This window comes from Aethalodelphis obliquidens, unplaced genomic scaffold (genome assembly GCF_003676395.1).
Source record: "Aethalodelphis obliquidens isolate GAN/ISIS:26980383/991018 unplaced genomic scaffold, ASM367639v1 scaffold28, whole genome shotgun sequence".
NCBI classification, from domain to species: Eukaryota; Metazoa; Chordata; class Mammalia; order Artiodactyla; family Delphinidae; genus Aethalodelphis; species Aethalodelphis obliquidens.
In genome coordinates, this window is record NW_020837972.1 from 18,339,130 (window position 1) to 18,360,554 (window position 21,425).

Below are 21,425 nucleotides of genomic sequence, written 5' to 3' on the forward strand. Positions count from 1 at the left end.
ATTAATTATGGAATCCATAGCAATTTTCTGGACAAGAAAGGCATTTTCAGTGTAAGTATTTATGTTTCTGTTATAGGAGACTGCCGGAGTGACACCTGCATAGGGAATCCTCACCAGGAAGGACTGACACACCTGGACCCAAGGCGCTGGCTTCCTGGGAGGCTCCTGTCTGATGTGCAGGAGGCAAGATGTCATTGTGACTCTGCAAGGGGAGGCTCCTGGTGACCGAGACCAGCACGCAGTATCGCACCCTTGGCTACAGGGGACACTGTGCAGACCTTTTCCTGCAACTGAGAAGTACGAGATTATTCTGCAAGAGGAAGATTCCAGGGGCTTAAAAACGCAAAGGTTTCTACCTTGGGAGCCCCTTGGAATGTTGGCAGCTCAGGATCTCAAAGAAAGTTCTGTGTTAACGAGTTACAAAGTCCACGTGGAAGTAAATGTCACTTTCTAATCAATAATAATACCGAGTGAGGAGCACTATGCAGGGAGGAACCTTCCATAGAAAGACAGGCAGGGGAGAGCTTAGGCCGGCCTCGAACCTCCCGAGCAGAGCCAGCCTGAGATAAGCACCAAAATGGCCAAGTGAGAGACTCTGTGAAATAGCAGCCCTGTAATTGTAGTAGTTGTGAGGAAATCTTCTCCGCTAAATCACGATACCAAATAGGAAACATGATCTACAAGTGCCCCATGTGTAGGGAATTCTTCTCTGAGAGAGCAGATCTTTTTATGCATCAGAAAATTCACACTGCTGAGAAGCCCCATAAGTGTGACAAGTGCGACAAGGGTTTCTTTCATCTGTCAGAGCTCCATATCCATTGGAGAGACCACACGGGAGAGAAGGCGTATAAATGTGATGATTGCGGGAAGGACTTTAGCACCACGACAAAGCTCAATAGACACAAGAAGATCCACACGGTGGAGAAGCCCTATAAGTGCTACGAGTGCGGCAAAGCCTTCAACTGGAGCTCACACCTTCAGATTCACATGAGAGTTCACACAGGTGAGAAACCCTATGTCTGTAGTGAGTGCGGAAGGGGCTTTAGCAATAGTTCAAACCTCTGCATGCATCAGAGAGTCCACACCGGAGAGAAGCCCTTTAAATGTGAAGAGTGCGGGAAGGCCTTCAGGCACACTTCTAGCCTCTGCATGCATCAGAGAGTCCACACAGGAGAGAAGCCCTATAAATGCTATGAGTGTGGGAAGGCCTTCAGCCAGAGCTCGAGCCTCTGCATCCATCAGAGAGTGCACACCGGGGAGAAGCCCTATAGATGCTGTGGGTGTGGGAAGGCCTTCAGCCAGAGCTCGAGCCTCTGCATCCATCAGAGAGTGCACACGGGGGAGAAACCTTTCAAATGTGATGAGTGTGGGAAGGCCTTCAGTCAGAGCACCAGCCTCTGCATCCACCAGAGAGTGCACACAAAGGAGAGAAACCATCTCAAAATATCAGTTATATAAAGCGTTTTGCTAAGAGATAAAAATCCTAAAACCCATAAGTGCCACTAGGAAGGAAAACCCTGTAAATACCTACATTGACCCAAGAAATTTTTACAGCAAGCCCCAGCAGAACATTGTTTTCCAAGAGGCACGTGTGAGGTTGATTTTTTGGATTCATGCCAAGTGTGTTCCACAGCTTGACTTTGAATCTGGAATCCCTCCCCTCCGCGTGTTTGCCCAGGACAGGCTGTGAGGTCCCAGTCGTGGGTGTGTGTTTCCTGGGATTCTGGCGCGATGCCTCCATAGTTGAAACACTACACAGGAAACCATGATCCTTGCCCAGCCTCCTGAGTCACCTTCTGTCTACACTTTACCTAAAAGTCACCCCAGATACTCCCCCATTTCGGGAGCTCATGACCGACCTCCTCTTGATCCAAGCATACTGGTGAATGCATTTGAAAACGGCCAGCTCCCGCGAAGTAGTGTTCTGGTATTGCTGAGGTCACCACTCGATTCAGCCTCTACGTATCTGTCCATATATCCCGTTACTTCTGAACTCACTGTACCTGTATATCCTCAAAATACCCATAAATATCCACCCCTTCCTAGATGGCATTAAATTTCATTTTAGATTTTAGGTGACTCATAATTTCCATTTACTTTGTCTGTTGGCGAAATCATTGGCAGACATACATGCCCTTGAACTTTAATTTTGTGAATTCTGCTAATCACTGTGTCTCTATGTTAGTCAGACTTAATTTTCTAGTGGCTACATCACATATTTTTAACTTGAATTTTTTTGGAAATAGCTGAATGTAAATAGGGAGGAAGAAGCAAGCAAAGTTAGAACTCTTCTCCATCCAGAATTGCCCTCTCAGGCTCCTTTGGTAACAAGGGGAGCCCCTTACTGGCTTGGGGAGACCATAGGAGAAGCGGATGGTAGGAGGCCTCACTAATAATAGTCTCTGATTCTGTGATTTTGGGGCAATAATGTGTAGGAGTCCTCGATACCTTTTCATTGAGGATTACATATCAGTTCCTTTGTAGGCATGAACTTTCTTCATTCATTCAACAAGTATTTATTGAACACCTCCTACGTGCCAGGCACTGTGCCAGGTACCGGGAATACCACTGAGTAAGACAGACAAGGGCCCCACTCTCGTGGCGTTGACTTCTGGTGGAGGAGACAGATGATAAGCAAGTAAACAAATAAATAATGTAGTTTGAGGTAGTGATTAAGTGATACAGAGAAAATAACCTAGGGTGAAGATTTAGAGCAGTGGGGGTGGGGCGGGGGGCAGCGGTAGGTAGCGGGCAGGGAGGCCTTTCCGGGGGCAGCACAGGGGCGGCTGCAGGGGGCTCGCGGTCCTGCCGGGGAGCTTCCGGAGCAGGAGGTGGCGGCCGGCGGTGAGGGCAGCGTGCAGCGGGGAGGGGGAGAGATACTGAGCTGCTCAGTATCCTGACATTTATAGGCCTTTTTTTTTTCTTTTTTTTTTTTTTTTTCTGGCTAGATTGGTATTAAAAACTCATGTGGAGGAACTCAAGGAATGTTTAGAAGACCAAAAGTCCCCAATGACAACAAAAAGCAACTAATTTTTAACTTTGTTTCCCTTCTCATTCCTATTCTCGTTGATTTCCCACATGTAGTCCTTTTGCTCAGGAAGTCTTTGGGGAAATTAAGGCTCTTTGAAAGCTCTGAAATGGGTGTTCAGGTTAGCGGTCTCTGTCCACTGTCTGAGAGGTTGGAAAATGAACTACCCGAAATAGTCATCGAAATACTGAAACGAAGCTTGATTTTCTCTTCATATTTGAATTAATTTCTTCTGTTTGACTGGAAGGGTTTCTTGTATAACTAAAACCTCAATGCATAAAGGAGATTTAAAAGGAGCACATAACTTACTGGGTGAGCCATGAAACTGGAGGTGGGATTTGGGGGTAAATTTGTTACCATCTGAATTTTGATCCAGACATCTCTGTTAACAGGCCCTTGGGAAGTTGCTTCTCATGTTTCCTCATTTTCGCAAAGAGAGGGCTGGCTTAGTTATTTGATAAAGCCCCTTCCAGGCCTGAATTCCTCGACTACGATTTACTGTAGTGTCTTAACACACTTCCATGTCACAGTAGTGTGGAGCGTTAGAGAAAAGCCTAGACTTTTAGTTGATAGAGAGCCAGTTGAAATATCACTGATAGAATTATAGGTTTAGGAAAAATTGGTTTGATTTGTAGCTGTATTACTGTTAGGTATGTGAGCTTGGGCAAATTGCTTAATCTTTGAGTCTAGTTTTCTCACTTACAAAATGAGGACATTAGGCTAAATGATTTCTGAGTTTCCAGCTAGTCCTAGAGTTCTATATTTCTACATAGTTGAATTATTTTATCATGCTGTTGCTGGGGAATATGACTAACACTTTTGAAGCTACTAATTTTATGTCGAGCTTTAAAGTCCATAATTGTTATCTTCGGAAAATATTATTTGACCTACAGTATGTCCAAATCAATTTAATAAAATCACTTTATAACAGGGTTCTGTGCTTGACATGTGGTTGTGTGAATTCAGTGGTCAACGTGTGTGTGTGTGTGTGTGTGTGTGTGTGTGTGTGTGGTGGCTTGTGCATTATGTCTAGGTGACCATATAATAAAGTGAGGGGGCGATGCTGTTAATACTTAAACAAGGACAATAGGCCTAAACTGGGACTGCCCCAGCAAACCAAGTTGCGAGGACCCTCTGGCCCAGGGGTCAAGCAATTGACAAAGGAGTTGTGAGGTCTGGCAGACTGGAGAGAGCCTGCCCTCCTGAGAGGACAATGCCTGCTCAGTGGTAGCTGTTTGTTTCCATGTGAGATACAGGCTTAAGGGTCCCGCATCATCTGCTCTTTTAAGGAAAAACCAACAATCCAGATCTTTACATAAAATTTAATGATTTTTAAAGGTTGGCAACGAATTCATGTTCCCTGTGTGACCCATTTTCGTCATTTGTATTACCTGCATGGTGCCCATAGGCTTTTCTTTCACTTTGCAAGCTGTGCTCTGGTCCCTGATGGCTGTCTCCCACCCATGCTAAGGCCTGACACTTCTCAGCTAAGCAGTGGTGGCCCAGACCCCGCACACCAGTCTCTGACAGCGGGTGGGTCTGGCGTCCACCTGCCTCTCAGGGCGAGTCTAGGCTCCGCTTCCACAGTTGAGGCGGAAGCCATCCAGACGGCCCTTTCGATGTGAGTGGGGTGGGGCAGAGACCCCACGTGGGTCACACGTGGCTTGAGCTCTCCCACTGGGTCACTCCTGTGCCTGCTAGGAGTTAGGGTGTGAGCGAGAAAAGCCAGGGCCGACTTCACAGTTTCTAAGGGGAGCCCGAGTAAATGGCAGATTGTATCTTTACGGTCTCTTACCTTAAGGAAGAACTCTTTCAAGAAGTCAGCCCAATAGCCTGCAGTGGTCTGCTCTAGAGAAGGTGGGTGCCCAGGCCAGTCGCGGGCCATCTGGAGGAAGCTGTGGGTGTGTCTTTGGTGTTGCGTGAGGCTTGGACACGATGTCTTCCAAGGGGCCTTCCACCTCTTGGTTCAGTTATCCCCCCCAGATTTAAAATTATTAAGCGGGTCTTTCTGTGCAGCCTGCTGTTATCCTCAGGAATTTGAAAATAATAGGTGAAAGCAAGTATCAGCAGATGGAAAAAGTACTCAATGGTAAAATCAAACCCCGAGGAAGAGATGAGAACGAGGTTGATACCATTACAGGGCAGGAGGCAAATACAAGTAGCACTGCCGAGTTGGTACATGGATTGAGATAAAGAGAGAGAGGAAACACGAAGGTGATACAGCACTTACTCTGTGACCTTACTCAGTTTCTTCACTTCTCTGAATCTCAGGTTTCTCATCTGTAAGATGGTTTTGAAAATACCTAACCTGTGAGACATTTGAGAAAACTAAGTAAACACACATCAAGTGCCTAGCCTTTAGTAATGCAACAGAAGGATTATTATTAATCCCAGGTGCCTGATAAGGAGGATGAATCGTGTTATTTGGAGTTCTTTGGTTCTGCTGAGCCCTGTGGGGGGTTAGGACATCTCAGTTTGGGGTGGGACCTGGAGAGGGCTGAACTGTTCCACGTGGTGAGAAAGCGAAGAACTGCAGTCTCCTGGGATAGTCTGAGACGAAAATACAGAGTAGACTTGGAAAGGGAGTCGAAGAGAGGGACCCAGCGGAGTAGAATGGTGTCAGGTTGCACGCTTTCCTGTATGAACCCTTATGACCACAGAATCCCTCCCAAAAGGCTTGGGATGCTTGGTCTGAGTGGCTTTCTTATGGAAACTGGTGGAAGGGCCAGATGCTGTGTCCAAACTGAAGTGGGCAGAACATGTAAGTACAACACTTTGAGAGACGCCGGGGCCCGGAGAGGGCGGCCCTGAGACGTACGCCCCGAGGACCGCACAGAAATTCTGGGAGAGCTTCCGGCTTCCAGAGGCCGGGGTCCCCCAAACCCTACGGGCAGGGAGGCCTCTGTGTGTTACCCCTTGGTTCCCACTCCTGGTGTGCATAAGGCAGAGTAATTCTGAGGTCAGAAGGACATGAAAACATTTAAAAAAAAAAGTCGTTCTCATGTTATAGTTTAAAATGTTAAGAGGCACACGAGCAATTCCAGAGATTCCGGGGCCTTGTGTTTGTTAAACGTGTCGGCGGAGGTCTCGGAGGAAGGTGACGGTTAGACCAAAGTGCTTTTGTTGTTCAGATGTAGGTATATGCAAATAAAATACGTTTTTAAAGTAAAATAATAGCATGTGTAAGTTGCTCTTGCTGATTTTCAGGTGAATGTATACATTTTGTAGCCTGTTTTGTGTGCACCCTGCCAGTTCTGCTCCCTCAATGCCACTTCTGAAAATGGGTTCACTCAGACTCCCCCTCCTCCTTTGGAAAATGAAGCTGGCCCTGGCCCAGATCTTCTCTGCATCATGAATTATGGTAGGAGCGCCATGTTTAGAGAGCTTTTAAACCTAGCATCTGTAGATGGTTTTCAGAGAGGTCCAGAACCTTCTTAAAGTGTATGCAGGGGTTTGTGTATCTGTGGGTATAGACATTTTTCTAGGAAGGCGGGCTTTCCTATTTAATTTGGGACTCTAATGGATAAAGAACACTAATTGAGCCACACTGTTATTCATTGTGTAGGGACCTTGGGCAAAGGGGCATCTAAGAGGTCAGAACAGTGGTGGGTCACTGGGACAAACAGAGAGCAATGGTGTAATGAATGGAAAAAAAGTAACCTCGTGCTGTGCTGTGAAGAAAGAAGAGGCTGTTGGCATAACATGAAAGCTGCGTGTGCATGTGCTGTTACCCTGGGCTCAGGGCAAAGCCGTGTTACAGTATAACGTAATGTGCTCAAGAGAAAAGTCCTGTGAGCAATGTGAGAGAGTTTGTGTGGGTGAGAACAGCTGGGTCCTTCAGAGGGACTGGCTGGAAGTGGGAAGAGTCGGCTCCATGCATGGAAAGTGCTGGAGCCACAACTGAGTCCGGCTCTTGGTTGCAGGGAAGGCAATTCTTGCTGTAAAACTGGAGCAAGGTCCCCAGTGCCTGTGTGGGTTGTGTTTAGATTCTCAAATAAACCTATTCACATCACTTGGTGTCGTGTCCTTCTGTGTTTAATTTCTGTGTCCACTCCACTTGCTTGGCATACAAAATTAAGGAGATATCTCCTTATTAATGGTTAAATCAACCACCTTGAGCCTTCATCCGGTCTGTCCCCAAAATATCCTTTTTACCCTGGCGTTCCTCTGCCCCTGCATGCCCCCCCTTCTCCCTTTCTGAGATAAACTCAAGACCTACAGGGACTTAGTCCAGAGGGTAAGTCCGGCCTCTAATGTCCTGTGGGGAAGGAGCTGGAGATTTCAGCTGATGACAAGCAGGCCACACAGTGTCACTGTTGACAACAGGTCATGTTTGGAGAGGAATGAATTCTCTACGTGTTGCATGCAAAGACAGCTCACTCGATCCAGTAAACATCAGGAAAAGAAATAAAAAGAAGTATAAAATAAGATGGCAGGAGTGAATGTAAACATAGCATTCATCATAGTAAACGTGAATGGGTTAAATTCTGCTGTTTACGGACATTTTCAAGTTGAATGATAAACTTCACCACAAATATGTGTACACGTTGATTACAAGAGACCACCTACAATACAGAGGTGACACAAAAGGTTGAAAATAAGGGAATGGAAAAACATACCAGGAAAATGCTAACAGAAAGAAAGCCAGTGGTGGCAGCCTTGCCAATGAAAATAGAATGCAAGGTAAAAAGCATCAATTTATCAGAGGAATAATTTGTCAAGGTAAATGGTTGTGTACATCTGTTCGGCTAAAAACATAGCTTTGAAAGATACAGTTTATGTTTTTAGAGGTACAAGGAGAAATTAACTCCCAACCACAACAGAATATGTTAATCCTCCTCTCTCAGAAATCTGCAAATCAACTAGACAAAGAAAAATCAACCAGCACTGTGAACAAACGTGATCTGTCAGCTGTCTGTGAACTCTGTGCCAACAAACCCTCTTGGAGCATTCGTAAAAACTGACCATGTTTCGTGCCAGAAAGAAAATCTCACCAGATTTCAAAATGCATAAATCCCACAGGCCACATTCTCTGCCTATAGCATCATACATATCAAAGTTGCTGAGAAAGAGACAAAAATCCTATCCACTTGGATATTTAAAAACAGAACAAGCAAAGCATCCCCTTTCCCTCAAGTTGACAGCTAGAGAGGAAATCAAGACCAGTAAAACTGTTCAGAGATGAATGGCAGTGATGGTATCACGTAACACATCTCGGATGAGACCAAAATGAGTAAAAATTTTCATAGACTTAAATTCTATTAGATAAGAACTATTAAAAGTAAACCAAGCCTTTGAGCTTACATGCTTGATCTTTATCAAGACCATTATATGTTCTTTTCCTCTCACCTAGCATTGCGCTGAGTCATTTTGAAAAATAAGGATAACACACAACATGTAGCACCGTTAGGTCCCCGGGCAGAGGGGGTGGGGCCCCTGGGTCCTGGGGAGTCACCCTTAGGTAAGGTTGCCTGATAAAGTGCAGAATGCCCCGTCACATTTGAATTTCAGATATTTGACCTACTGATGCTAAAACCTATTCATCGTTTATTCATTGTTAATCTGAAGTTCGCATCTAGCCGAGTGCCGTGTGTTTTTTTCATTTGCCAAGCCTGGCACACCTGCTGGAGGGAAGGATGAGAAGGGGTTCTAGCGTTCAGGGAAGGGGTGTCATAGGGGGAGTGCAGGAGACCCTCATTGGGGTGGGTGGGGAGCCCTTTGGGCTGCACAGGGAGCAGGGAGGCCATGCTGGTTTCCAAAGGGAGGTTGCACGCCCTGGTGACATGCTCCCCAGGGAGCGGGGAGAGGGAAGAAGGGCCTGGGTTCACAAGAACAATCAGACCCAGGGCTTCTGGGCACCTGCACCTTGGGAAAAGACTGTGTGAGGCTCAGGAATCAAGGCCAGGGCCACCCCGGGCCATGTGGACCACTTTCCCCAGGGTAGACACATGGAACTGGACCGACTTGGGGCCAACCGTCTACGCCAAGGTCGACTCTCGTCCCGGCACTGCCCTGAGGTGATGGGACGCAGCGAGAGCCGTAGGCTGCAGAGCCCGCTGGGGAACAGCTCTTGGGGGGTGGTCTGGGTTTTCCGGGATTCTCTAAGTCTTAGCGGTTTGGAATTATTCAAAGGGCGATGAGGCGGAAATCCTAAGAGGCAGATGCTACTAGGCTTTACGTGCCCTGTAGATGCTCAATTGATACTGCTCACACTGTAGGGTTCCCCTGGATCTAGTCACGTACCAACAAAATACCATCTGTGCTGTGCTCAGAGCTACATAAGTGAGGAGAATCAGCGGGGCCAGAGGGCGGTGGTACCCAAACACCCTGGATTCAGGGTCCCTCCAGCGTGTCTAAGTGTGACCTCAAAAAAGTTTATTCACCTCCAAGCTTCAGTCTCCTCATCTGTAAAACAGAACTTATGACTGAGAGTCTGTCCCTCATAGGATGGTCCAGGCCTCAGCTCAGTGCCTGGCACAGAGTGGGTGCCCACCGTGTCGAGGGGGCAGCGGTCCCTGGTGGTGTTTGGATCTTGCAGAAAGGATGGCACTGCCCGTCGGAGCTGGGCTGAGCCAGTGCAGGGTCTGGCGCCCCTGGCTGTGCCTGGAAGCAGTGGTGGCACTGGGCAGAATGTAGAGGAACCTGGCAAATGAAGCTCCAGTGCTCCTGGTTCTGGGGCCCGTGGAGTCAGACTGGAACCAGCTCTCCTGGGTGTCCAGCTTGCAGATGGCAGATCACGGGACTTTGCAGCCTTCCTAATCCCCCGAGCCTGTCCCTGTAGAAAGTCTCTTGCTATACATCTGTCTCTATTCCGTTGGCTCTGTTTCTCTGGAGAGCCCTGGCTAATGCAGCCCCTAATTTGTTTGGTGCTTGGAGTAAGAGTACAAATGGGGACCCACACCCCATGTGTCTGTTCCTTTAAAAGTTAGAAATCAAGCTAACGAAGTGTTCGCTAAAATATATTCTCTTCTCCTACTGAAAGCCCGCTCAGCCTTGGAGTTCCATGCTGGCCGTGGTGGGCCGGGAGGGTGGACACCCCAGCCCACGGTCCAAGTGCTGTCCATCCCCTACCTCCACCCCGGAGCTGCCCCCCTTGGGGGTCTTTGGGCTGGGGTATCTCTAGCAGCAGCTCGCTTGGAGGGGGGTGCACAGGAAGAAAGGCTCCCGTAGACCCTGAGAGCAGGCCTGGGCTGTTTGGGAAGGAACATCCGGTGGGGGTGTGTGTGTGGATATTTGGAGCACGGTGTAGAGGCAAGGCTCCAGGTGGGCACATCCCCGTGGCCCCCGAGAAGGTCTGAGAGGGGCCCTCTGGAGCATGGGGCCCAGGGCAGGGGCCCCTCCTGACCAGGTCCAAGGGCCGTCCAGACCATGCACCTGCAGGGATTGAGTTATCGACAGCATCAGGTGAGACCAGCCCAATGGAAATCTCTGCCCCGTATGAATAAACAAAAATAGTACTTACAGGACAGTCATTCTGAGGAGGGGAAGGACCAGAAACCAGAGCCCGTGAACTCCAGCCTTCAGTCACGCGTTAGGGCATTTGCCAGTCGGTATTCTCAGGTCTTTTCCCGATTTCCCCCGTGCTCTGATCTCACGTCGGCCGAGGTGCTGACCTAACGCAGACCGAGTGTGAATAGCTCTTTCCAGCATTAAGAGTTTCCATCTCAGCGGAAGTGCTAATCAAGATCCTCAAGAGATCCTTGGGCTTCGAGGTGCCTGGGAAACACAGATTGTTGTCAACCTCACGTGCCCAGCGCAGGGTGTCCTTGGAGGCTCGAGAGGCCGCTGTCATCAGGGACCCCAGCAGCGAAATGGCTTGGGATCCTCATCAGCTCTGTAGCATCACCTGGGGTCTCTTCTCTCTTCTTTTTCTCACACTCTCAGAGGACATGCACAGAATAGCGTACACGTCCCCCAGAGTCCTCTGGCCCCTCTGATAACTGCCTCTGAGTATCGACACAATTTTAATATGCAGACTGAAGGGGTGAAGCAATCACTCGGATAACCCCCGCGAATATGGAATAATAAAATGACAGGTTGCTTTGGAATTAATTATATTTCATTTGCCTTCATGATTTAGTTTTGAATAATAGAATCAGATTAGCTGACATTCCTTGAGCAAATGCAAGTTATGTAGGTGATTGGGAAAGAGCCAATCATTTGATGGAAAAAGCCAACCTGGGGTCCTTTTTTTTTTCTCTGTGTTAAGAATAGTCACCTAGAAGTTGCTGATTCACTCGTGGATAGTTGAACATTAATCATACACTGAAGAGTTTATCTTCTCTGGATAGTTTGGGGTATTTTTTAAGACCAAAAAATAGTAAGAGATGTTCATTTTCCTTTTTCCAAACAAAAAAACCTCTAAGACCGAAGAACAGTTTGCTTTGTTATTTACTTTTTACTGGAAATAGTGTCGCTCTTGCCTTTATTGGAGTTGATACATCTATCTATTTATTATTGAAGTATAATTGACCTGCAACACTATGTTAGTTCTAGATGTACAACATAATGATTTGAGGTTTCTTTACGTTACAAAATGATCACCACCGTACACAGCTCTTACAATTTCAGCTGTATTCTGCACGCTGTACATGTCATCCCGGAGGACTCATTTATTTTGTAAGTGGAAGTTTGTACCTCTTAATCTCCCTCACCTATTTCTAGAGTTGATACATTTTAGAACAAAATTAATAAAATAAACCTGCTGAGATACATTTTATTAACATGGCAGAGTCAAATGCCAAAGTTATTTTACATAAAGAAATAAGAGCTGCTGGGCATTAAAAACCTGACAGTTCTATGCTGCCTGACTAGAGAGGCCAAAAATTAAGTCCTTGATTATTCGGGGTCCACCAAGTTAAAATGGAGTCATTTCGCTTTGGAAAAATGAAGCGGTGATGTGGCTTGAAATGCACAGATGGCCCCCTCTAGTGGTCAAAAGGGGCGGGTCAGGAGCTGGGATAACAGGTTCCTTGTGATTATCCATCCGGGTCCCCAATTTCCATGCAGCTTTCTAAATATTTTTATCCCTGGGAGGGGAGACCCCAAAACTGCCATCCTCCACTTGTTCTCTGAATTACTTTAAAAAAAGATAGCCACCACTATTCATGTATAACTTCATGGTCCCAAGGTGTAACCCATTCTCTCTCTGACTTATGCCTTTCTTATCTAATTTAAATGTTGAACCTCATGCTCCAAATCCATTTACTTTGTTTCATGTGTTTAGTGAATTCTTTCTAAGTTCTGTTAATTACCTCTAGGCTCTTCCTTCAGTGATCACTGATTTAAAAGATCGAAAGATACAATGATTAATGCTAAGAAGACTGTGTGTGTGTGTGTGTGTGTGTGCATGCGTTTACAAGAGGTAGTATTCTATAAAAAGTAGAAGCATTATGTGATTTCATCAGGCAATTTCTCTGAGATAATATAAAATGAAAATTGATAGTCTAGCATGTACATCATTGAGTTACAAACCATTACTTCACTTGTGCTGTGGCTTGAAAAAGTGGGTTTCCTTCCAAGGGCTCAGATCATTGCATGTAAATCATACTACAAATGACAATGTTTTTAAAAACCTCTAAACGACTGCTTGGTGAAGCATGCCAAGAATCATCTCTGATAAGACAGCCTATTGATAAAGCAATTCTTTTGGCTCTAAATATCCCAAGCGTGTGTGTCAGCAGATTAACGTTATCTTCCCTTTTCATTTTCCTGTAGGGCTCATCAGTGACCATTATCTGACCAAAGAAAGTTCTGCTAAAAATATAAGAATGCTAAAAAGTTAGTTAGACGGCGCAGCAGCCCAGGAGGGCAGATTTTAGCTTAGAGAACAGAAAAGCTTTTGAGGTTATGGGTGGTTAAAAAATATTCCTTCTGGGCTTCCCTGGTGGCACAGTGGTTGAGAGTCCGCCTGCCGATGCAAGGGACGCAGGTTCGTGTCCCGGTCCGGGAAGATCCCACATGCCGCGGAGCGGCTGGGCCCGTGAGCCATGGCCGCTGAGCCTGCGCGTCCAGAGCCTGTGCTCCGCTACGGGAGAGGCCGCAACAGTGAGGGGCCTGCGTACTGCCAAAAAAAAAAAAAAAATATATATATATATATATATATTCCTTCTTTGCCTCCTTTTCTCCCCCTCCAGTCAACAATATATGGAACTCATAAGCCCCCTTTATAGTTCAGAAGCTGATATCTCTGTCTTAATGTACTTATCATTGTCATAGTCATAGTAATTCAAAGGGAAAAAGGTATTCCGTCTTCATTTTATGCATGGGACACTGGAAAGAGTGTTCAGTGACTTACAAAAGTGAGGGGGCAAAGCTAAGCAAGAAACCAGGTCTCCTGGAATCACCATACTATCTAGCAATCCCACTTCTGGGTACGTACCCAGAAGACTTGAAAGGAGGGACGCCAACAGATATTTGTACACCCATGTTCACAGCAGCATCATTCATAATAGCCAAAGGGTGGAAGCAACCCAAGTGTCCATTGATGGATGAACAGATAAGCAAAATGGGGTTTATCCACACAATGGGCTACTAGCTTTAAAAAGGAAGGAAATTCTGATGTATGCTTCAACATGGTTGAACTTTGAGGACGTTATGCTGAGTATCGTACAAATGTCATGTGATTCCATTTATATGAGATACCTAAAGTAGTCAAATTCATAGACAGAATGTAGAAGGGTGGGTGCCAGGGGCTGGGGAAGGAGGAATGGAGGGTTAGTGTTTAATGGGGACAAAGTTTGTTTTGGGGAAGATGAAAAAGCTCTGGAGATGGATGGTGGTTGCACACGTGTGAATGTACTTAACGCCACTGAGCCATACACTTAAAAATGGCTAAAATGGTAAACATGGTGTATATTAAACACAGTGAAAAAAGAGCAACCAAAAAAAGGGAAAGGCACCTTGGAGGAATATTTAGAATGCCGAGTCAGAAAAACAAAACAAAACAAAACAAAACAAAAAACCCATCACAGTGGGAGTGGATTTTTTTTTTTTTTTTTTTTTTTTTGCGGTACGCGGGCCTCTCACTGCTGTGGCCTCTCCCGTTGCGGAGCACAGGCTCCGGCCGCGCAGGCTCAGTGGCCATGGCTCACGGGCCCAGCCGCTCCGCGGCATGTGGGATCTTCCCGGACCGGGGCACAAACCCGCGTCCCCTGCATCGGCAGGCGGACTCTGAACCACTGCGCCACCAGGGAAGCCCGGGAGTGGATTTTGAAGGCACTTTTCCTGGCTGTGATCCTGGTCCCCTATTTAGCTTCGTGATTTTGAGCAAGTTGCTTGACCTCTTTGTGCCTCAGATTCCTCACCTGTAAGGTGGGAATAGGATCTGTACCTACTGCATATGGCTCTTGTAAAGCTGAAGGGAGATGAGTACAGGGCCTTGCAGAGACGGAGCGTTCAGTAAATATTGGCTGTCATTACTACTATTAGAGAGTTTAACCTGGCCAAGGACTCGCTTCTGGTAAACAGCCGCATCTCCTGCAAAAGGCATGTCAGCCAGTCTTTTCTACCATCTGGGTGAACACATCACACATCATGTTATTGGATCGAATTGAAAGCAAAGTGCTACCATCTTTGGAGGGAAATCATTGCAGCTTAAGGATAATCAGAAAATGCATTTAAGAAATTTAAAGGTGTTACAACATTGCCAATATTCGACTCTTCCTATAAATGAAATTGAAGGATGGATATATATGATTTTCAAATAAAATAAAAGTACACTCAAAGCAAACACCTCCACCAGGTATCCTGAATCTCAAACCGCTGCTCTATCAGTTAGGGAGTTACCTGCTTCACCTGGACAGCTAGTTGGGCCACCAGGCAGCTTAAGCAGGTGAACTTTCCTTGAGTGAAAGGCACTTACTTGCTAAGGGCTGAAAATACAGAGGATGATATCAAACATGCTCCTTACTACCTTTGTTTAGCCTAGGTGGAGAGAAAGACTTCCAAACAAATAACTATAGCACGGGGTCATAGAACACCTACAGAAGAAGTAGGATCAAGGTACAGCGTTAGTGCAGAGGTAAGCATGAATAACCTTATCTAGGGCTATGGATCCAGGAGAGGCTTCCTACAGGGGGGCTTTAAGGGATGCATAGGAGTTTGACAGGTACAATGAGAAAGCATACTCCAAGCAGAGGAGATGGAATACCCCAATGGTTCTCACAATTCATCATCCTTCAGAATTAGCTGGAGGACTCGTGAAAAGAGATCACCGAGCCCCACCCCGATTTTCTTATTCCGTGGGTGTGGGGTGGCACCTGAGAATTTTTGTCTCTATCAAGTTCCCAGGGGATGCTGATGCTGGGACCATGGGGACCTGTTGACCACACTTTGAGAGCTGCTGATTTACATGACGACCTGGAGCGTGAAGTTATGACGTGCGTTGGGGAAACTGTAAGTAAGACGTTATTGCTGGAAGTTGAAGCATCTGGGTGATATATTTAGAGAGCTTGGGAGAGGGCTTTAAGTGCCAGGGAGGTGTGCGCAAGGGAAATAAAGAAACACACAGTTGTGTATTCTGGCTGCAGCAGACACACTATGCTATAGTATTCGATCCTGACAACAACTCAGGAAGCAGGTGTCATCATGCCCAGTAAACAGACGAGGTCATTGAGGGGCACAAGGTTAACTGGAGAGAGAGATGTAGGAGGCAGAAGACCCTGGACTTGGTGGCTGATGGGATATGGCAAGCAGCATCTCGGTCTTGACTTTGGAGGTAGATACCAGGGAATGACAGTGACCAAGACAGGAAGCCTGGGGGGCCGGGCATGTTTGCAAATATTCTGTCTAGAATTATGGGAACAGGTAAAGTCCCTCCTTCTCACAGGCACCTGTCCTCTCCCTTTGCATTACGTGCTTCCTTGTTAACTGTGTCTTTTATCTTATCATTCGCTCATTCTCTTTACACTTCCCTTCTGATGAGATGCTCATCGCCAGATGACACATTATCAACGGATTTTCTTCATCCTCATCATGGACTTAATTTTTAAAAGGAAAAAGATAACAATGCGAGCAGACAAGGGAAAAGGGACAGAACTTTCACTCACTGTTGGAGTTCAAGCTCCTTGAGAGAGCGTGTCTCCTTTTTACTCTGAAACACTTCGAAGACGGAAAATGGAATAATTGACACCCATACATCCATCACATGGATACAACAATTATTAACATTTTGCAATTTTAGCTTCTTTTTTTTTTTTTTTTTTTTGCGCTACGCAGGCCTCTCACTGCTGTGGCCACTCCCGTTGCGGAGCACAGGCTCCGGACGCGCAGGCTTAGCGGCCATGGCTCACGGGCCCAGCCGCTCCTCGGCATGTGGGATCTTTCCTGACCGGGGCACGAACCCATATCCCCTGCATCGGCAGGCGGACTCTCAACCACTGCGCCACCAGGGAAGCCCTTAGCTTCATTTTCTCCCTGGAGTATTTTAAAGTGTGTTTCACACATTATGACGCTTCACTCTAAATACTTGAATATGGATCTCTGAACATAAGGACATTTTCCTATTAACCACAGCAGCACCATCATACGTAAAGATGAACAGAATTTTTTCAGTCATCTACTGCTCAGTCTATATCCAAATATCCCCCAATATCTTTCCACCCAAGATTTTATCATATTTTTTTTCAAACGTCAGACAAGCGGAAAGAATTTTACAGTGAACATCTATATACATATCCACCACCACTAGTCCTGCAATTAACATTTTGCTGTTTGCTTTATCACGTACCTGTCCATCTAGCCATCCTTCTGTTTGTCCATTAATCCATCTTAGCTTTTCAGTGCATTTCAAAGCAAGATGCAGATCTCAGTATTCTTCTCCCCAAACACTTCAGCATCGGCATATCATTTATAAGATTTAGCATCTTTTTGTTGTCGTTTTGTTCCTTTTGGGGTAAAATTTACATATATAATGATAAACACCCATTTTAAGTGTAACATTTGATGAGTTAAGACAAATGCATACATCTGTGTAACCCAAACCCCTATCAAGTTACAGAACATTATCATCGCCCCAGAAAGTTCCCCCAGGCCCCAGTCAAGCCCCCCCCCCAACCACAGGCAACCCCTGTTCCAATTTTTCCTACCATTGCCTCTTCTGGAACTTCGGTTAAATAGAATGTACTCTTGTGTGAGCCTTCTTAATGCAGCACGATGTGTAATACTCATCCACGTCGTGTGTGTCTCAATAGTTTCCTCCTTCTTATCGCCGTGTGTTATCCCAGTATATGGATATACCACCGTTATTCGTTGGTGGACCCTTGGGCTGTTTCTTTTTTCCGTCACTAATGAACAAGGCTGCAGCGAACATTTGCGTACAAGGTTTTTTTGTTGCTGATTCTCCCAAATGCCTCTTACTGCTGGTTTGTTTTATTTTATTTATTTATTTTTTGATGTGGATGATTTTTAAAGTCTTTATTGAATTTGTTACAATATTGCTTCTGTTTTATGTTTTGGCTTTTTGGCCCCGAGGCATATGTGATCTTAGCTCCCCTACCAGGGATGGAACCTGCGCCCCCTGTATTGGAAGGCGAAGTCTTAACCACTGGACCACCAGGGAAGTCCCTGCTGGTTTGTTTTAGCCACGATCCAATCAAGGTCCCCACGTTGCAATTAGTTGGTGGGCTTTTCAAGCGGGAGGGATCAAATTCCCTGATGTAGCCACAGTTCCTGTTACCTGGTTGGCATGAGGAGGAGCTAAATTCTCCGAGTGAGCTACTGAGCCACTTGCGTTGACCTTGGGTTCCTCACGGGAATGGTTTCTTTGCGCCCCTGCCTACGGTCAGGAGGAAGAAAACCCCCAGGTGGGAAATCTCAGAACTCCGTAATTGAACTCTTTTCTGTGATGTGCCGTCATCCTGTGGCCACAAGAGGGCGCTTGCTCGCTTTGAATGATTTAAATTCGTCAGGCCTGGCAAGCAGGGATCAAATGTCCTTCTAGAAAACAAATCTTTTCAGATTTTCCGTCCGTGTTTTCTGTCCTGCTGAATTCAATGGTGACGTTTGTTCAGTTGCTTAATGGGCATTTACTGAATACCCACCACGTCTGATTCATCGGGCTAGGCGCTGTGGGTGGCAAAGAAATGAAGCGTTTTCCCGGCTGGTGATTCTCCCGCCCCCATAGGGAAGGTAAGGCAGCCACAGCACATCTCAGCGCGAGCCTGAGGTCAGAGGAGTCAAGCTCAGACATGCAGGTGGGTGTGAGCTGGCACTGGGGATGTTCTAGGATGTCATGATGTCGAGAGCAAAGGTGGAAAGGCCAGAAGGTTCTGGAACATAGGATGTGTTTTGGAAGGCTGGAAGGGATTGGGTGGCCCAGAGCTAGGAGGTCTGTAACGTATCCACTATTCTGAATGCCACGGGGGAGTTTTCAGTGGGGCAGTGACTGGTGGTGGTGGTGGGTTGGAGAGGAGAGGGGACAGTGGGGGGGAGTTGGGGAGAACAATTGGTCCAGTCGGAAGTGATGGGACTTATGTTGGGATGACATGGGGGGAATGGCTGAGAATCACCTCTGAATTCTGTAGGCGTGAACAAGACCACCTGGGAGAGTAGAGAAAGAAGGCATGTTCTGGAATGCTCTCGGAGCACTCTTACTTTGAATATTGGTTTTTAAATATATGGGTTTTTAATATATTGCATTATATTAATAATACTCTTTCACTCAGATGGTTTCAAGTGGTGAGATGTTTTGCCTGTTAAAAAACAAAAAAGTTATTCTGGGGAGTTCTCTGGTGGCCTAGTGGTTAGGATTCCAGGCTTTCACTGCTGTGGCCCTGGGTTCAATCCGTGGTCAGGGAACTGAGATCCCGCAAGCCGTGTGGCACAGCCACAAAAAAAAAAAAGTTATTCTGACACTTGTGAAAATAGTACAGAAGACTTTATTTAGGACTGTAGGTGTCAAGACTGTCTCAGTGAAGGAGAGGCCAGCCTCAACTCTGAATACAGCAAAGACAGCTGGGGATTTATAGTCAATGACGGGTCGGGTCGTTGGATAGAAGAGGAAACATCAAGGGCAGGGATTCTTGCTAAACCAACTTAGCGGGATTCTTGCTGAAGGTAGGACAAGGCGATCAGATATCAAGGGTAAGAGATCCTTTCTAAAGGGACTTAGCAGGATCCTTGCTACGGCCAGACCAGCAGACAGAAGACGGGGCCCATGGGTGAGGCCTGGGGAGAAGAGGGACCAGAGGAGCCGGACCCAGGTTTAGGAAAGGAGAGGCTCCATGTCCTGCCTCAGGCGCTACCCAGATCTCCTCTAAATGCAAATTTCAATATGTGAAGTGGGAAGTATTTCTCAAGTGGAAAGTCTGTATTTTTTAAAAGTGGGAGGTATTTGTATTATTTAAATAGGAGCATGATAGTGTTGAAATGAAGAAATACATGCTTTTTTTTTTTTTTTTTTTTTTTTTTGCGGTACGCGGGCACAGGCTCAGCGGCCATGGCTCACGGGCCCAGCTGCTCCGCGGCACGTGGGATCTTCCCGGACCGGGGCACGAACCCGCGTCCCCTACATCGGCAGGCGGACTCTCAACCACTGCGCCACCAGGGAAGCCCCGAAATACATGCATTTTAAGCAAGATGAAACCTGAAATCATTTTCATACAAATAGAAAGCCTTCTTGACATTATAAGTCAGTGGGAGAAGTCTGTTCGATTTACAAAATAAATGAAGCGGCAGATAAAGAAAGGATTTAAGTGATCTTTCGTTCATACTTTTGAAAGAGATGGTATTAGTGAGTGAAAATAGATGTATTAAATAAAATGAAAATATAAGATGCTTTTGGTCCATTGAAGTAAGGTGGTATCTTTGGTCATGACTAGATCCCCAGTTAATAGGCTGATTTGTACACACATATACCGACTTACATAAATATTGATCTTTCCCCCAACACATCTTACTAAGTTTAAGGTACAAATGTTTCCCTGAAAATTTATATATTTTTCCCCCATTCTCCCTTAGACTCCCCTTTTCGTCACCAAGGGGCAGTTAAGTGCATGGGTTCTGGCTTTGAATCAAGAACCGTCTCACACCGGCCATGTGGCTTTAGTTTGCCCTACTGTGTAATGGGGGTAATAATACTGCAGCCTCTCAGGAGGGAGGCAGGGCTGGCACAGTTCCTGGCATCCACCCAGGCACGGTCCGTGTTTCCGGCTGAGACAGTCTTTGACCCAAGTTTGGTGTAAGGTGGAAGTCCAGCCACTTCACTCTGCCTTGTGGATTAAAAGAGAAATCCCTTTTCCAACTTGCCCATGAAGTTTGATGCATCCTGAACTTCTTGTATTAAGTGGTTAAGGCTGAGTTAGCAGCACGCCCTCCATCCAAGAAAATTCAAAAGACCCTGTGTAATGCTTCTTTTTTATGGGATCGCCCAACTTTAAAAATCCATTTCTCCCTCATGTTTGAGCCCATGATGTTAAAAATGGAACGTGGTGTGCACACCTAGGAAACAAGTTCCATCTTCCACACGGCGCTTGCAGAGATAGAATTAACTCGGAAAGTGGCTGGGAAATTGGCCCTGGAGCCCACAGTCGGAAGTGATCAGCTATGGTTCATTTCTCTGTGCTGCCCGCTCAGCAGCCCCGTGATTTGGCCCTGGGTGAGTTTGCAGTAGGGTAGAATGACCTTATCCTTTGTTCGAAAAACATCGTCACCCATGGAACAGTTTATCGGGGGATGGAAACTCCGAAAGAATGAAAAAGGGAAATGGATGAAACCAAGCAGATTTCTTTTGCTCCTGGTGGGGCAGGAAAAGGAAATTAAGAACCAAAAGTTCGTACCATTTTACCTGGGCGGCCAGTCCTCCGACACTGGGCTCTGTATCACACCCTCAGGGTTCAAGGTCCCAAGCAGGGGTGTCTGTATGGCTGCTGTATTTTCAAATAAGGTCACATTCACAGGTTCACGGTGGGCATGATTTTGGGGGGGACACTGTTCACCCCAGCACGGTACCTAGGTGGTCACAGCTCGGCCATGTGCCTGCACCTGGGCTACCAGGGAGCAGGAATATCTGCGTCTCCACCTTTGCTAACACAGGTGGGCCCGTCTCGAAGCAAGATGCCTGGATGCCTGACAGTCAGAAAGGGGAGGCTTTTCCCAACTGTATGACCTCATTGCAATAATGAGATTACACCAGCTCCATCAGTATAAACCTAAAAGTTAGCAATATCTTTAATTCTTTTTTTTTTTTTTTTTGCGGTACGCGGGCCTCTCACTGCTGTGGCCCCTCCTGCCGCGGAGCACAGGCTCCGGACGCGCAGGCTCAGCGGCCATGGCTCACGGGCCCAGCCGCTCCGCGGCATGTGGGATCTTCCCGGACCGGGACACGAACCCGTGTCCCCTGCATCGGCAGGTGGACTCTCAACCACTGCGCCACCAGGGAAGCCCTATCTTTAATTCT

General features: G+C 46.5%; 1 protein-coding gene and 1 long non-coding RNA gene across 8 annotated transcripts in view; both read left to right on the forward strand.

The window, feature by feature from the left end:
- The window catches only part of ZNF664 (zinc finger protein 664), a 35,942-nt gene extending 31,981 nt beyond the window's left edge, over positions 1–3,961 (forward strand). For all 7 annotated transcript variants that reach the window (XM_027125066.1, XM_027125067.1, XM_027125064.1 and 4 more), the window contains one exon: positions 77–3,961. In XM_027125066.1, the coding sequence (XP_026980867.1) occupies positions 673–1,458 (786 nt within the window). In that variant the 5' untranslated portion in view covers positions 77–672 and the 3' untranslated portion in view covers positions 1,459–3,961. The remainder of the gene's footprint in view (positions 1–76) is intronic.
- An 11,353-nt stretch (positions 3,962–15,314) lies between these two features.
- The window catches only part of LOC113629967 (uncharacterized), a 152,395-nt gene continuing 146,284 nt past the window's right edge, over positions 15,315–21,425 (forward strand). Inside the window, exon 1 of the long non-coding RNA XR_003436768.1 lies at positions 15,315–15,424. This is a non-coding gene — a long non-coding RNA (uncharacterized LOC113629967). The remainder of the gene's footprint in view (positions 15,425–21,425) is intronic.